This window comes from Eulemur rufifrons, chromosome 21 (assembly GCF_041146395.1).
Source record: "Eulemur rufifrons isolate Redbay chromosome 21, OSU_ERuf_1, whole genome shotgun sequence".
Taxonomy (NCBI): Eukaryota; Metazoa; Chordata; class Mammalia; order Primates; family Lemuridae; genus Eulemur; species Eulemur rufifrons.
In genome coordinates this window covers 22,201,857-22,215,679 of record NC_091003.1, presented here as the reverse complement: position 1 = coordinate 22,215,679, position 13,823 = coordinate 22,201,857, and the positions used below count along the sequence as shown (strand labels likewise).

General features: G+C 58.8%; 3 gene segments (V, D, J or C); all 3 read left to right on the top strand.

The window, feature by feature from the left end:
* The first annotated feature begins 213 nt into the window (after nucleotides 1–213).
* On the top strand, nucleotides 214–2,279 carry LOC138401594 (immunoglobulin lambda constant 6-like). The segment is given in 3 exon segments: nucleotides 214–307; nucleotides 350–490; nucleotides 1,853–2,279. Coding segments are annotated over 3 exon segments (555 nt in total).
* A 3,503-nt stretch (nucleotides 2,280–5,782) lies between these two features.
* LOC138401593 (immunoglobulin lambda constant 6-like) lies at nucleotides 5,783–7,726 on the top strand. The segment is given in 2 exon segments: nucleotides 5,783–5,921; nucleotides 7,310–7,726. Coding segments are annotated over 2 exon segments (459 nt in total).
* A 118-nt stretch (nucleotides 7,727–7,844) lies between these two features.
* On the top strand, nucleotides 7,845–12,373 carry LOC138401592 (immunoglobulin lambda constant 6-like). The segment is given in 4 exon segments: nucleotides 7,845–7,865; nucleotides 7,963–8,056; nucleotides 10,456–10,560; nucleotides 11,922–12,373. Coding segments are annotated over 4 exon segments (540 nt in total).
* The last annotated feature ends 1,450 nt before the right edge of the window (nucleotides 12,374–13,823 follow it).

The window sequence follows — 13,823 nt, the reverse complement described above, 5'->3', positions numbered from 1 at the left end:
GGGGTCATGGGAAGGTTCCCGGGACACTGCTCTCCAGGGAAACCTGCCCTTCCCTGGTGGGAGGAGGACACCATGTGTCACCCAGTGGTCTCACCGAGGGATCAGGAATGTGTCAATTCTGCTGAGGGAAGAACACCTGTCCCCTTCCACAAAAATTCACTCCTTAGTGATACAAATGCCCTGCAATGAGCTACTCATTCCTGTTCCTGGCAGATGGCCCCTGGGAAAACCCAATCCGACTTCCTTCGGGAATCCTGGTATCAGGGATTCTGCTGCTCGTCACAGGATGTCAAATGTCCTGTTAGCTGTGGGGCTAAGGGTGGGGCCGTGTGGTCCCCCTGCTGAGCAGATGCCACCTGGGCCAGGGACCCACTTCCTCCAGCACAGCTGCAGCTGGGGGCTGGAGCTGGGGGTCTCAGGGAGGGGTTTTTGTGCGAGCCTGTGTCACTGTGTTGGGTGTTCGGCGGCGGGACCAAGCTGACCGTCCTAGGTGAGTGCCTTCTTCCCCTCCCTTCCCAGCTCTCCTCAAGGTTTCCGGCACTTTTCCGCTGTTTTTGCTGTTTATTCTGTATCTCGTCTCAGCCTGGGGTCAAGCTTTCAACCTGGACCCAGCTCTGGGGTTAGGACCTCCCCTCCCTGCTCAGACTCCTCAGTGCCTCCCCCTTCCCCTCTGACCCCAGAGCCAGCGTGCTAGACCTGGTGACCTGGTCAGACTGAATTGTCTCTCTGTCAGTCTGCCTGTGTCCCTGTCTGTCTGTCACTCGGTCTGTCCAAGAAGCTTGGGTTGCTAGGAATTGTTCAATTCTGTCCTCCAACGTCTGGGCCCCTATAAGACCTGCTTTGTCTGTGGGGTCCATTGGGCCCCATCTCATGGGGAAAAGGGAGCAAGAGACAGGTAGGGAGTGACCTCCTGGGAGACTTTAGAAGGACCCAGAACCCTCAGGGCTGAGGCCGGGGAACCACAGTTCTGAGGCTCAGGGCAGGGTCCCCTGGGCTGTGGGACTCAGGGTCAAGACCAGGAAAGACATAGGAGGTGGGGGCTGCCAGGGCCTCAGGGCGGCCACGGCAGAGCTCTGAGCCGGCCTGGGACTCAGGGAAGCTCCGGGAGGGCGCAGGAGAGGAGGCTCTAGGTGCGGGGGCTCAGGCGAAGGTCCTCACAGGGGAGGGTGTGAGGGAAGGTGGGTCCCTGGGGCTCCTGGGGACACAAGCCCTTCGGCTCCGCAATCCCAGAGAGGGAGGACAGAGTCCATAGCGTGAAACCTCTGCTGCTGTCACCAGGTGCCGAGGGGGTGACAGTGACACCAGCAAAGTCAGTAGAGTGAGAGACACTCAGGGACCGCAGACAGGCTCCCTCTGTCCTCCCCAGCACTCGGGCTCTGACCCCAGAGAAAGGCCCAGGACACAGATCTGGGCACAACAGGCTGGAAGAGGAAAAGGCCCAGAATCCCTCAGAGAGAAGAGTCAGGGCACAATTGTCCCCTGCCCAGACCCCACAGGAGGGCCTAACCCTCACCTCATGTGCTCAGGGGACAGACAAGCCCCTGAAGGGCCCGTGAGGATGGCAGGAGGAGCCAGAGGCCACACAGGGGCAGCTGTCTGTGAGGGAGGCCAAGGCCCAGAGAGGGCTCAGGACAGGGGATGGGCAGGGACAGGCTCAGGGCCTCCCAGGACAGACAAGGGGTTTCTCAACGACCATGACCTACCCTCCTGTCACAGACCCTCGGACCCACAGCCCCTGCACAGGGTGCCCTGACCTGGGCTTGGTGGCCGCAGGCCCCTCCTCACACCCTGAGGTCAGGGGCTCCCCAGGTGGACACGGGACTCTGACCTCCGCCCCTCCCCCACCCCACAGGTGGGCCCAAGTCCGCCCCCTCGGTCAGTCTGTTCCCACCCTCCTCTGAGGAGCTCCAAGCCAACAAGGCCACACTGGTGTGTCTGATCAGCGACTTCTACCCGGGCGCCGTCACCGTGGCCTGGAAGGCAGACGGCAGCCCCGTCACCCAGGGCGTGGAGACCACCCAGGCCTCGAAACAGAGCAACAACAAGTACGCGGCCAGCAGCTACCTGAGCCTGTCGGCCGACCAGTGGAAAGCTCGCAACAAGTACAGCTGCCAGGTCACGCACGAAGGCAGCACCGTGGAGAAGTCAGTGTCCCCTGCAGAGTGTGCTTAGGCCCCGGCCCCCACCCCACCCTCGGGGGCCTGGAGCTGCAGGAGCCCAGGGGAGGGGTGTCCCCTCCCTCCCAGCTCATCCCAGCCCCTGCCCTAAACCCAATGAACCCTCAATAAATATCCTCGTTTTCAATCAGAAATCCTGATGTCTCTCTTTATTTCTCCTGTCATGCTTAATTCCTAGCCTCCCCCCGGGTTCTCAGTGGGGCTGGGGACATGCCAGCAGCCAATGTGAACTTAGCTCAGTGGGAGAGGCCAAAGTCTCCCTGGGCACTGCCCAGTAGCTCCTTCCTCACCCACAGTCCCCTCTGCACACCTCCCCTCTGTGCCCTAGAGCCACCAACCTGGCATCAGGTCATCCGGGCAGGTCTCACCCCCTTCCTGCTTCTACTTCTCAGTGAAGACGTCCTCACGCACCATCCTGCATCGCTAGTGTGCCTTTGTGTCTGTCCATGTCACTGGGCTGAGGGGTCTCTGCTCACGGCCAGGGCAGTTCTGGGTGAGAGCCCATGTCCCTGTGGTCCCACCCTAACAGCCAAACCACCAGGGTCCCAGGTGAGCTCCCCGTGTCCTGGGAGCCGTGATCCAGAGCAAGAAGCTGTTCCTGGACAGAGGACCCTGGGACACAGTCCCTGACCTATCGGGAAGAGAGAGGGTCCCCGAGAGAGGGACAGCGGCAGTTTCTGACAGGACAATCAGAAGAAATGAAGGGGCTCCCAGGGGCACGGTTGGGGCTAGAGGCAGACACAACAGGGAAAGAGACCCCGAGCCAAGGCAATAGTCTCAGCAGGAACAGAAGTTGAAATTCTCTGTTGCACTAGGGGGACCGTTCGGGAGAGTGTTTGCCATGGGGGGTGCATGGTTGTGCTGCCAGCAGGGGGTCATAGGAGGGTCTGGAAAATGACACGTACAGGTGCGTGTCTCATGCTTTCGCAATGCATGCTAGCTAAGTAAATGCACTGAAAAGTCCTGCTGTGTGAAATACTTTCACATGACGAAACCCAGCTTTCCCCAAATCATGTGGATCCCCTAGTCCACATATAGAAGACCCATACTACTCTGAAAGATCCCGTGCTCCATGGCTCCAGTTTGGGAACACGGAGTGAGGTTGATGCACATGAGGGGGCGGTGTCTGTGTGGGGTGCGATGAGCGCTGGGCCATGGTTGAGCTCAAGGTCACCACTGACATGGAGCTGGAATCTCCATGCTGGGGAATCTGCACCAGCAAAGTCACGTCCGCAGTTACTTTATGTTTGGTTTGTGGATGGAGCCTGGGGACGCTGAGCCTACATCAGGGTGACGACACGGTAGCACTGGGCAACTGAGAAAAGGCACCGACTGCTTGTCCGGGAGGGTCACTCAGAGTGGAATTCGGGAATATTTGGACCAGTGAACTAGGTCACTACGCTGACGGTGACCCTAGGTGGGGGCTGACAGCTAAGTCAGGGTCAGGCTTCCACGCTGACTCAGCACCCCCAGATCCTTCCCCCACCGGACCCACAACCTCCCTCCCTCACTGGGGCTCAGCCTCCCCCTCCCCACGTGCACCTGCTGCCTCATGTCAGAGACACACTCGCCCCAGGGCCCTGACAGCAGGTGACGTGGCCTCCTGGATGTGGAGGTTCTGCCTGTCTCTGTGGGTCCACAGTGCCCCAGGGGCTTCCAAGACCCTGTGTCTCTACCTCCTGCACAGCAGGGCGTTCAAACCCGCCTCCTCCACTGCTGCTGGGTGGCACAGACAGGCCAGGAACAGAATCTGCAAGGACACGGAGCTCTGGAGGAACAGCAGGGCTGAGAAAGGGCACCTCTTGGTCCTCATTCGGAGCCACCTCTGCCCCGATCCCAGGCTCTCAGCTAGAAGGAGGCTTAAGGGTTCTGGAATCCACCGCACCTGTCTGAGCCCGTGTCACCGAGCATTAACCTGAGACACCCCAATGCCACAGCAGCAGTAGCCCTGCCGGGGGCAAAGCCAGGGACCACCCCATCACCACCTGCTGCCCCAAGGCTGACTTCCGTGTACCATCTTACACGTTTATATCCCAGACAACTTTGAACCCAAAACGGAGGAGAGACCAGAATGACAATGACTTTCGCATTCCCATCACCCAGCCCTGAAATAGAAGCACATGCTGTCTCCTGCTGACCCAGCCCCGAAGGAAGATCACCTCCCTACTCAGCCTATAGAAGCTAATTCCAGGCATCTTATCTCTCCCCTGCAAATATTGCCTGTCTGTCCTAGAAAGATACAGACCTAAAACTAAATATGATATTAGCACACCTATACAGAAATTATCAGTAATTCCTTAAAATCAAAAAGTAACCCAGGTCTCATCAAATCCCTCGGGAATGCCATAGTGTATTTACTTGGTCGTGCAGGGGGGCCGTTGTGATTTTGTGGGTTTGCCTTTGTTATACGAGGCGTCAACAAGGTTTGAATCGGCCACAGGTGTATGTGTTTTGGGCCTGTGGTAACCTGGGAGAATCTTCCATATTGCTCTAGTGTTTTCTGCCAAGGCAGGAGCCACAGGAGCCGAGAGCTGCTCCCGGGAGGTTCCCAGGGTCGGGACGCAGCCTCGGCCCCACCGAGGGGGAACCCAGCGCCCCTGTCTGCTTCTGCTCTCCCTGCAAAGTGCTTCTGGCAATCAGAAAGCTGATGGGATTCAGGCTGGACATTCGCAAAACTGCTTCCCAAGGAGTCTCGAGCCTTCAAGCTGCAGTGTGACCGTGACGGGAGGGCCCTGCCCCTGCAGGTCACCCACCCAGGGCTGCGTTTCATGCTCTTGGAAGGAGACACTTTGCGCGGAGACGAGCCAGGGCCCTGCAGCCTCCCGGGCTGAACAGCAAGGCTTACGATGGTGGAGAACTCTAGAAAGAAGAAACAAATGTGTGAAATGCTTGTGTTTGAGTCCATTGTCATTCCGTTTGATTGATGGTGACGTGTGGCCACATTGCTGATGACAAGGGGTCTGTCAGTACTGGACATGTGCCCACCAGGAGCCACACCATGCTGCACATGGGTGTATGTTGATGATCCCAGGGGACTTCCGAGACGTCTGCTCTCTGGGGTGACAGCATGTTGCAACTCCTGATGTCCCCTTCTTGCCCCAGGCCTGGGGTACGCCACAAGGGATGCTCCCAAGGTCACCCCGCGTGATTAGGCTCGCATTTCCCACAGGGACCAGGCAGTGCCTACGGGCCTGGCCCGTGACAACTAATCCGGCCAAGGGAGGGAAGGGCTGACACCCCCAGATTCAGGGCTGCATCCTAGGCAGGTTCCAAGGACACTGCGCTCCAGAAAAATCTGCCCTTCCCTGAGGGGAGGGGCACCTCCATGCGTCACCCCATGATCTCAACGAGGGATCAATTGTGTCAACTCTGCTGAGCAAAGAAACGTACCCCCTTCCAGAAGAATTGTCTCCTTGGTGACACAAACGCCCTCCAATCAACTCACTCTTGTTCCTGGCAGACGGTCTGTGGGAAAATCCAATCCTAGGTGCCCATGTCCTTAGGGAGTCTGAGTTTCAGGGATTCTGCTGCTGGTCACGGGATGCCATCTGCCCTCTTAGCTGTGGGGATGAGTGTGGGAGCCATGTGGTCCTCCTGCTTAGCAGATGCCACCTGGGGCAGGGACCCAGCTTCCTCCCTCACAGCTGCAGCTGGGGGCTGGGGGGGCTCCCAGAAAGGGGTTTTTGTACCAGCCTGTGGCACAGTGTGCTGTGTTCGGCGGAGGGACCAAGCTGACCGTCCTAGGTGAGTCTCTTCTTCCCCCTCCTTCCCTGCTCTACCCCGGGTTTCAGGCAATTTTGTGCTTTTTTTGCTGTTTCCTCTGTGTCTTGTCTCAGCCTGGGGTCAAGCTTTCTCCCTGCACCCAGCTCTGGAATGAGGATCCCTCCCTGCCCTCTTCAAACTCCTGCAAGCCTCAACCCTTGCCCTCTGACCCCTGAACCAGGGAACTAGAGGGGTAGCCCACTCTGACTCTACATTCTGTCTGAATCAGTGTCGGAGGGCCTGTCTGTGACTCTGTCTATCCTATCTGCTGTCCTTCCGTCTCTTTGAAGAAATGTTGGTTCCCTAGGACTTGTTCTGTCCTGTCCTCCCAAAACCAGGACCCTGTCAGCCCTGCTTTGTCTGTGGGGTCACTTGGGAACCATCTCATGGGGAAGAGGAAACAGGACACAGGGAGGAGGTGACCACCTGGGAGACTTTAGAAGGATCCAGAACCCTCAGGGCTGAGGCCGGGGAACCACAGTTCTGAGGCTCAGGGCCGGGTCCCCTGGGCTGTGGGTCTCAGGGTCAAGGCCAGGAAAGACATAGGAGGTGGGGGCTGCCAGGGCCTCAGGGCGGCCACGGCAGAGCTCTGAGCCGGCCTGGGACTCAGGGAAGCTCCGGGAGGGCGCAGGAGAGGAGGCTCTGGGTGCGGGGGCTCAGGCGAAGGTCCTCCCAGGGGAGGGTGTGAGGCAAGGTGGGTCCCTGGGGCTCCTGGGGAAACAAGCCCTCCGGCTCCACTAGTCCCAGAGACAGAGGACAGAGTCCGTAGCATGAAAGCTCTGCTGCTGTCACCAGGTGCCCAAGGGGTGACAGTGACACTAGCAAAGTCAGTGGAGTGACAGACACTCAGGGACAGCAGACAGGCTCCCTCTGTCCTCCCCAGCACTCGGGCTCTGACCCCAGAGAAAGGCCCAGGACACAGACCTGGGCACAACAGGATGGAAGGGGAAAAGGCCCCAGAGTCCCTCAGAGAGAAGAGTCAGGACACAATTGTCCCCTGCCCAGACCCCACAGGAGGGCCTAACCCTCACCTCATGTGCTCAGGGGACAGACAAGGCCTTGACGGGCCCGTCAGGATGGCAGGAGGAGCCAGAGGCCACACAGAGTCAGCTGTCTGTGAGGGAGGCCAAGGCCCAGACAGGGCTCAGGACAGGGGATGGGCAGGGACAGGCTCTGGGCCTCCCAGGACAGACAAGGGGTTTCTCAATGACCGTGACCTACCCTCCTGTCACAGACCCTGGGACCCACAGGCCCTGCACAAGGTGCCCTGACCTGGGCTTGGTGGCCGCAGGCCCCTCCTCACACCCTGAGGTCAGGGGCTCCCCAGGTGGACACGGGACTCTGACCTCCGCCCCTCCCCCACCCCACAGGTGGGCCCAAGTCCGCCCCCTCGGTCAGTCTGTTCCCACCCTCCTCTGAGGAGCTCCAAGCCAACAAGGCCACACTGGTGTGTCTGATCAGCGACTTCTACCCGGGCGCCGTCACCGTGGCCTGGAAGGCAGACGGCAGCCCCGTCACCCAGGGCGTGGAGACCACCCAGGCCTCGAAACAGAGCAACAACAAGTACGCGGCCAGCAGCTACCTGAGCCTGTCGGCCGACCAGTGGAAAGCTCGCAACAAGTACAGCTGCCAGGTCACGCACGAAGGCAGCACCGTGGAGAAGTCAGTGTCCCCTGCAGAGTGTGCTTAGGCCCCGGCCCCCACCCCACCCTCGGGGGCCTGGAGCTACAGGAGCCCAGGGGAGGGGTGTCCCCTCCCTCCCAGCTCATTCCAGCCCCTGCCCTAAACCCAATGAACTCTCAATAAATATCCTTATTTTCAATCAGAAATCCTGATCTGTCTCTTTATTTCTCTTCTCATGCTTAATTTCTAGCCTCCTCCTGGGTTCTCAGTGGGGCTGGGGACATGCCAGCAGCCAGTGGGAACGTAGCCCAGTGGGAGAGGCCAAAGTCTCCCTGGGCACTACCCAGTAGCACCTTCCTCACCCACAGTCCCCTCTGCACACCTCCCCTCTCTGCCCTAGAGCCACCAGCCTGGCACCAGCTCATCCCGGCAGGTCTCACCCCCTTCCCGCTTCTACTTCTCAGTGAAGACGTCCTCACGCGCCATCCTGCATGGCTAGTGGGCCTTTCTGTCTGTCCATGTCACTGGGCTGAGGGGTCTCTGCTCAGGGCCAGGACAGTTCTGGGTGAGAGCCCATGTCCCTGTGGTCCCACCCTAGCAGCCAAACCACCAGGGACCCGGGTGAGGTCCCCTTGTCCTGGGAGCCTTGACCCAGAGCAGGAAGCTGTTCCTGGACAGAGGACCCTGGGACACAGTCCCTGACCTATCGGGAAGGGGAACGGCCCTGTGAGAGGGACAAGGGGCAGAAACTGACAGGACAAGCAGAAGAAATGAAGGGGTTCAAAGAGCTCATCACTGATCTAGAGACAGGCAAAATACACAAAGAGAACCTAAGTCAAGGTCACAGTCTCAGCGGGAACAGAAGTTGAAATTGGCCATAGCATAACGGGGACCTTTGAGCAGGGGCCCACAGTTGAGCTGTCACCATGACCTCATAAAAAGGCATGGAAAATGACACCTACGTTGCATAGCCCAGAAATGCACAATGCATATTAGGTAAGTAAAAGCACTGACAAGTCCTGCTGTAGTGAAACATTTTGTAGGATGAAACCCAGCTTTCCCAAATCGTGTGGATCCCCTTGCCCACATTTAGAAGACCCATGATACTCTGAAGGGGCCCAGTGTTCCACGCATCCACTTTGGGGAACATGATGTGAGTTTGATGCATGTCAGGGGGAGGTGTCTGTGTGGGGTGCGCTGGGTGTGGGGCCATGGCCGGGCTCAAGGTCACCACTAGTGTGGAACTGGAATCTCGGTCCTGGGAACCTGGACCACTAAAGTCAGGCTCGCAAAGACTGAGTTAATGGTTGGTTTCTGGATGGAGCCTGGGGACACTGAGCCTGCATCTGAGCAGGACATGGTGACATTGGCCAAATGAGAAAAGGCACCGATCCCACTGTAGGGTCGACACGAATTGCTTGCCTAAGTGGCTCAGTCGGAGTGGAACTGGGGAGTAGCGGTGCCGAGTTACACCGGGTCAGGGCACAGTAGTGGGGCTGAGAGCAGAGTCCACGTCAGGTTCCACGGGGACCCAGCACCCCCACACCCTCCGGCCCTCCCCGCCCCACTGCCTCCCTCCCTCACTGGGCTCCGCCTCCCCCACCACACGTGCACCTGTTGCCCGATGTCAGCGACACACTGGCCGCAGGAACCCTGATGGCAGGCGATGTGGAGGTTCCCGCCATCTCTGTAGGTCCTCGGTGCCCTGGGGGCCCTCAGCCACCCTGTCTCTGCCTTCCCCGCATCAGGGAACACATCTGAGTGATTGTTATTTTGATCTGCTCCACGGACATTCCCAGGGTCGGGACGCAGCCTCGGCCTCCCCGAGCTGGAGCCCAGCGCCCCTGTCTGCTTCGGCTCTCCCTGCAAAGTGCTTCTGGCAGCCAGAGACCTCACGGGGTTCAGGCTGGACATTCGCAAAACTCCTTCCCAAGAAGTTCGCTACTGCTCAGCTGGAATTAATTACACTAGTTACAAAACTCGGTGTGTTAAATAAATGTGTGAAATAGATGTGTTGGAATCCACTACCTTCGTTTTAATGATGACGATGACATCTGGCCACATTGGTGATGACAAGGAGGCTACAAATAATGGACATCTGCCCACATGGAGCATATTGGGGTGGCACCTGGGTCCACTTTCTTGACCACAGGGGACTGCCATGGCTCTTGCTTTCTGGGGTGACAACATATCCCACCTCCTCATCTCCCTTTACTGGGCCAAGCCTGGGATCAGCCACTGATCACACTGCTCTCTAGTGTCATTTCACACCCATAGTCAGGACCCTCCCTCATGTGTCCCATTGGAATGAGGCAACGACTGTCCCCACTCACCTGACCCACCTGCCATCAGTCAGATTGAGGGGACACAGGGGATGCTCCCAGGTCAGCCTGGAGGCAGAGGCTGGCATTTCTCACGGGGACCAGCCAGGCCTCACTGGCCAGGCCCATGACAACCAGGACAACCCAGGGAAGGAGGGGCTGACACCCCTGCAGTCAGGGCTGGGGTCATGGGAAAGTTCCCGGGACACTGCTCTCCAGGGAAGCCTGCCCTTCCCTGGGGGGAGCAGGACACCATGTGTCACTCAGTGGTCTCACCGAGGGATCAGGGATGTGTCAATTCTGCCGAGGGGAGAACACCTGTCCCTTTTACTGCAAATCCCTCCTTAGCTACACAAATGCCCTATAACGAACTCATTCCTGTTTCTGTCAGATGGTCCTTGGGACAAACCAATCCAAGACACCAACTTGCTTTGGGAATATTGGTCCCATGGATTCTGATTCTGTCACAGAATGTCACCTGTCCTGTTAGCTGTGGGGCTGAGGGTGGAAGCCATGTGGTCCCCTGCTAAGCACATGCCACCTGGGCCGGTGACCAGCTTCCTCCCTCACAGCTGCAGCTGGGGGCTGGGGCTTGGGGGGTCTCAGGGAGGGGTTTTTGTACAAGCCTGTGTCACAGTGTTATGTGTTCGGCGGTGGGACCAAGGTGACCGTCCTAGGTGAGTGTCTTCTTTCCCCTCCCTCTCTGCTCTCCTCAAGGTTTTAGGCACTTTTATGCTCTTTTTGCTGTTTTCTCTGTATCCTGTCTCAGCCTGGGGTCAAGCTTCCTATCTGCACCCAGCTCTGGGGTGAGGACATCCCCCTCCCTGCTCAGACCCCTTCATGCCTCACCCCTTCCCCTCTGACCCCAGAGCCAGGGTGCTCGATCTGGTGACCTGGTCAGACTGACTTGTGTCTCTCTCTGTCTGTGGCCCTGTCTGTCTGTTAGTCTGTCTGTCAAAATAGGTTGAGTCCCAGGGATTTGTTCTGTTCTGCCCTCCCCCATCCTGGTCCCTGTGAGAACAGCTTTGTCTATGGGGTCACTTGGCCCCCATCTCATGAGGAAGAGGGAAGAGGGTAAAGCCAGGGAGTGACCACCTGAGAGACTTTAGAAGGACCCAGAACCCTCAGGGCTGAGGCCGGGGAACCACAGTTCTGAGGCTCAGGGCCGGGTCCCCTGGGCTGTGGGACTCAGGATCAAGGCCAGGAAAGACATAGGAGGTGGGGGCTGCCAGGGCCTCAGGGCGGCCATGGCAGAGCTCTGAGCCGGCCTGGGACTCAGGGAAGCTCCGGGAGGGCGCAGGAGAGGAGGCTCTGGGTGCGGGGGGTCAGCCGAAGGTCCTCACAGAGGAGGGTGTCAGGGAAGGTGGGTCCCTGGGGCTCGTGGGGACACAAGCCCTCCGGCTCCGCAGTCCCAGAGACAGAGGACAGAGTCCGTAGCGTGAAACCTCTCCTGCTGTCACTAGGCCCCGAGGGGGTGACAGTGACACCAGCAAAATCAGTGGAGTAGGAGACACTCAGGGGCAGCAGACAGGCTCCCTCTGTCCTCCCCAGCACCCGGGCTCTGACCCCAGAGAAAGGCCCAGGACACAGATCTGGGCACAACAGGCTGGAAGGGGAAAAGGCCCCAGAGTCCCTCAGAGAGAAGAGTCAGGGCACAATTGTCCCCTGCCCAGACCCCACAGGAGAGCCTAACCCTCACCTCATGTGCTCAGGGGACAGACAAGCCCCTGAAGGGCCCGACAGGATGGCAGGAGGAGCCAGAGGCCACACAGGGGCAGCTGTCTGTGAGGGAGGCCAAGGCCCAGAGAGGGCTCAGGACAGGGGATGGGCAGGGACAGGCCCTGGGCCTCCCAGGACAGACAAGGGGTTTCTCAACGACCATGACTTACCCTCCTGTCACAGACCCTGGGACCCACAGCCCTTGCACAGGGTGTCCTGACCTGGGCTTGGTGGCCGCAGGCCCCTCCTCACACCCTGAGGTCAGGGGCTCCCCAGGTGGACACGGGACTCTGACCTCCGCCCCTCCCCCACCCCACAGGTGGGCCCAAGTCCGCCCCCTCGGTCAGTCTGTTCCCACCCTCCTCTGAGGAGCTCCAAGCCAACAAGGCCACACTGGTGTGTCTGATCAGCGACTTCTACCCGGGCGCCGTCACCGTGGCCTGGAAGGCAGACGGCAGCCCCGTCACCCAGGGCGTGGAGACCACCCAGGCCTCGAAACAGAGCAACAACAAGTACGCGGCCAGCAGCTACCTGAGCCTGTCGGCCGACCAGTGGAAAGCTCGCAACAAGTACAGCTGCCAGGTCACGCACGAAGGCAGCACCGTGGAGAAGTCAGTGTCCCCTGCAGAGTGTGCTTAGGCCCCGGCCCCCACCCCACCCTCGGGGGCCTGGAGCTGCAGGAGCCCAGGGGAGGGGTGTCCCCTCCCTCCCAGCTCATCCCAGCCCCTGCCCTAAACCCAATGAACCCTCAATAAATATCCTCGTTGTCAATCAGAAATCCTGATCTCTCTCTTTATTTCTCCTCTCATGCTTAATTTCTAGCCTCCTCCCGGGTTCTCAGTGGGGCTGGGGACATGCCACCAGCCAGTGGGAATATAGCCCAGTGGGAGAGGCCAAAGTCTCCCTGGGCACTGCCCAGCAGCACTTTCCTCACCCACAGTCCCCTCTGCACACCTCCCCTCTCTGCCCTAGAGCCACCAGCCTCGCACCAGTTCATCTGGGCAGGTCTCACCCCCTTCCCACTTCTACTTCTCAGTGAAGACGTCCTCACGCACCATCCTGCATGGCTAGTGTGCCTTTGTGTCTGTCCATGTCACTGGGCTGAGGGGTCTCTGCTCAGGGCCAGGACAGTTCTGGGTGAGAGCCCATGTCCCTATGGTCCCACCCTAACAGCCAAACCACCAGGGACCCGGGTGAGCTCCCGGTGTCCTAGGAGCCTTGATCCAGAGCAGGAAGCTCTTCCTGGACAGAGGACCCTGGGACACAGGCCCTGACCTGTCGAGAAGAGAAAGGGGCCCCACGAGAAGGACAAGGGGCAGTAACTGACAGGACAATCAAAAGAAATGAAGGGGTCCCAAGAGCTCATCAGTGAGCTAGAGACAGACAAAATACACAAAGGGAACCTAAGTCAAGGTCACAGTCTCAGTGGGAACAGAAGTTGAAATTGGCCATCGCATAATGGGTACCATTAAGCAGGGGCCCATAGTTGAGCTGTCACCATGACCTCATAAAAATGCATGGAAAATGACACCTACAGGCGCATAGCACAGAAATGCACAATGTATATTAGCTAAGTAAAAGCACTGACAAGTCCTGCTGTAGTAAAACACTTTTGTAGGATGAAACCCAGCTTTCCCAAATCGTGTGGATCCCCTTGCCCACATTTAGAAGACCCATAATACTCTGAAGGGGCCCAGTGTTCCACGCATCCGCTTTGGGGAACATGGTGTGAGTTTGATGCATATGAGGGGGAGGTGTCTGTGTGGGGTGCGCTGGGTGTGGGGCCATGGCCGGGCTCAAGGTCACCACTAGCGTGGAGCTGGAATCTCAGTCCTGGGAACCTGGACCACTAAAGTCAGGCTTGCAAAGACTCACTTTATGGTTGGTTTCTGCATGGAGCCTGGGGACACTGAGCCTGCATCTGAGCAGGACATGGGGACAGTGGCCAAATGAGAAAAGGCACCGACCCCACCGTAGCGTGGACACCCATTGCTTGCCTAAGTGGCTCAGTCGGAGTGGAACTGGGGAGTAGCGGGGCTGAGTCACACCAGGTCAGGGTACAGTAGTGGGGCTGAGAGCAGAGTCAACATTAGGTTCCACGGGCACCCAGCACCCCCACACCCTCCGGCCCTCCCCACCCCACTGCCTCCCTCCCTCACTGGGGCTCTGCCTCCCCCACCACACGTGCACCTGCTGCCCGATGTCAGTGACACACTGGCCC